The following is a 1690-nucleotide window of genomic DNA, read 5'->3' as shown; positions in this document are numbered from 1 at the left end:
TTTAAAAATATTTTTAAACTCAATTAACTGAACTCATGTCTCTCCTCTGCTACATTTTAATGTCAAATTATTTTTTATAGAATTTTTTGAAAATGTACAAATTAAACTACTTAATATTCTTTTCTCCCCATCGAGATCAAGATGATAAATATTTAAAATGATGACCAGCAGGTGGTGCTAAACAAAGACATCAGTTAAAAACAATTACAATAAAATAAAAAAAAACCTATGTGGAATAATTTGTTCCCAAACTTTTCAGGTTCTGAAACACAAAATAACATCAAAGGTTTGATGATAACCATTACTGGTCCCAGTATCACAATTAATCCAAAAACCAGTATTCAGTAACAAACTAAACAACTAGTAAACTATTGTCATCGATTTATTACAGCTTTTTTATTTATTTTATTCTAATTATAGCAGAATGTGTTATTAGGAATTATCCAGCTTTTTATTTCTGAAAATCATCCTAAGACTAGCACAATAAAATAAAATCTGAAAAGAAATTAAGAAACATCAGACTTTTTAACATTTTATACTAAACTAAGGTGCTAATGGAATAATCCTTGTTGTAGCCCAAACTTTATAATAAATACTTATTTAAATAAATGCTTAACTTGTGTTACTTTACTAAATGTTTGTTCAGTTATACTAATTTTTGTAGTTTATTGAAATCTGTTAATTTTTTTCTTAAGCTMCATTCAAGAGCACTCAGCAAATTGGTTTTATTTAGCCTTTAAAATGTAAAAAAATATTATAATACAGTGAAATAATATATCCACTGTGTTTTCAGTAACAATAATGATAGTATTTATATACAAATATTTGATGTTTTACTTCAGTAATGAGCACAACTGATCAGACAGAAAAGCCCAAAGGGGAAAAGTTTCAAATATTCCTAATTTGTGCAAAAACTCAGTAAAAACGGACTCAGAAATGAGAGTTCAGGTGGTGAAATGTTAAAAACACAAAGATTACTTGTCCACTCTCCACAGCTCGATCAGAGGCTAAACTTTGCTAACATGAGCTAACTACGTGACGAGCTAACGAAGGAAAACTTTATGTTGGGCTGTTCATCGGTTGCTCCACAGATAAACTGTGGTGTGTAAACTGTGTATTTGACAGAGAAAGAAAGGAGACTTTCAGTGTTTCCGAGGCGCCTCCTCACATCCAGCAGTGCAGCTTGTTAGCATTAGCCACATTAGCAGCTCACCTGCTCCACTGAAGTCACCGTTTCCACGCCGTCATCCACAAACATTTCTGCCGAGTGCTGCTCGCTGAAGCACCGCAGAGGCGTCGGAACACCGCCCATAATGATGGCAGCAAAAAACACCGTAGAAGGTTAAACAAGAACAGCAGCGACCTTTACTTTGTTTTGATACTTCTTTGCACAGATTGGAGCGAGAGAAATAAAAAAAGCAGCAGGAACGCAAACTACGGTGTCTCTGAGGGGACAAACTTTTTCCGTTCTGCTTCAGTCACGCGAAACAAGGATAAGTTCTTTAATAATTTGTCGTATTTTGACAGTTGACTAATATCTATTTTATTTTGACCGAATTAAGTTTCACATTATGCATTACTTCTATGGTTTATTTGAGCAAAATTAGAAAAATACAGGAAGTAGCGCGGTTTAGTTTTACAATGAAGTCACAGTTAACCTAATTGATAGCAAACTGCTAATGGCTACTTT

The 1690-nt window shown here is 33.3% G+C and overlaps 1 protein-coding gene across 1 annotated transcript in view; it reads right to left on the bottom strand.

The window, feature by feature from the left end:
- Window positions 1-1477, bottom strand: part of fntb (farnesyltransferase, CAAX box, subunit beta) — a 15109-nt gene extending 13632 nt beyond the window's left edge. The window contains exon 1 of the mRNA XM_014015424.1: window positions 1214-1477. Within this exon, the coding sequence (XP_013870878.1) occupies window positions 1214-1312 (99 nt within the window). The 5' untranslated portion in view covers window positions 1313-1477. The remainder of the gene's footprint in view (window positions 1-1213) is intronic.
- Window positions 1478-1690: the final 213 nt, after the last annotated feature.

This window comes from Austrofundulus limnaeus, unplaced genomic scaffold (assembly GCF_001266775.1).
Source record: "Austrofundulus limnaeus strain Quisiro unplaced genomic scaffold, Austrofundulus_limnaeus-1.0 Scaffold129, whole genome shotgun sequence".
Taxonomy (NCBI): Eukaryota; Metazoa; Chordata; class Actinopteri; order Cyprinodontiformes; family Rivulidae; genus Austrofundulus; species Austrofundulus limnaeus.
This window is presented reverse-complemented; position numbering and strand designations above follow the sequence as displayed.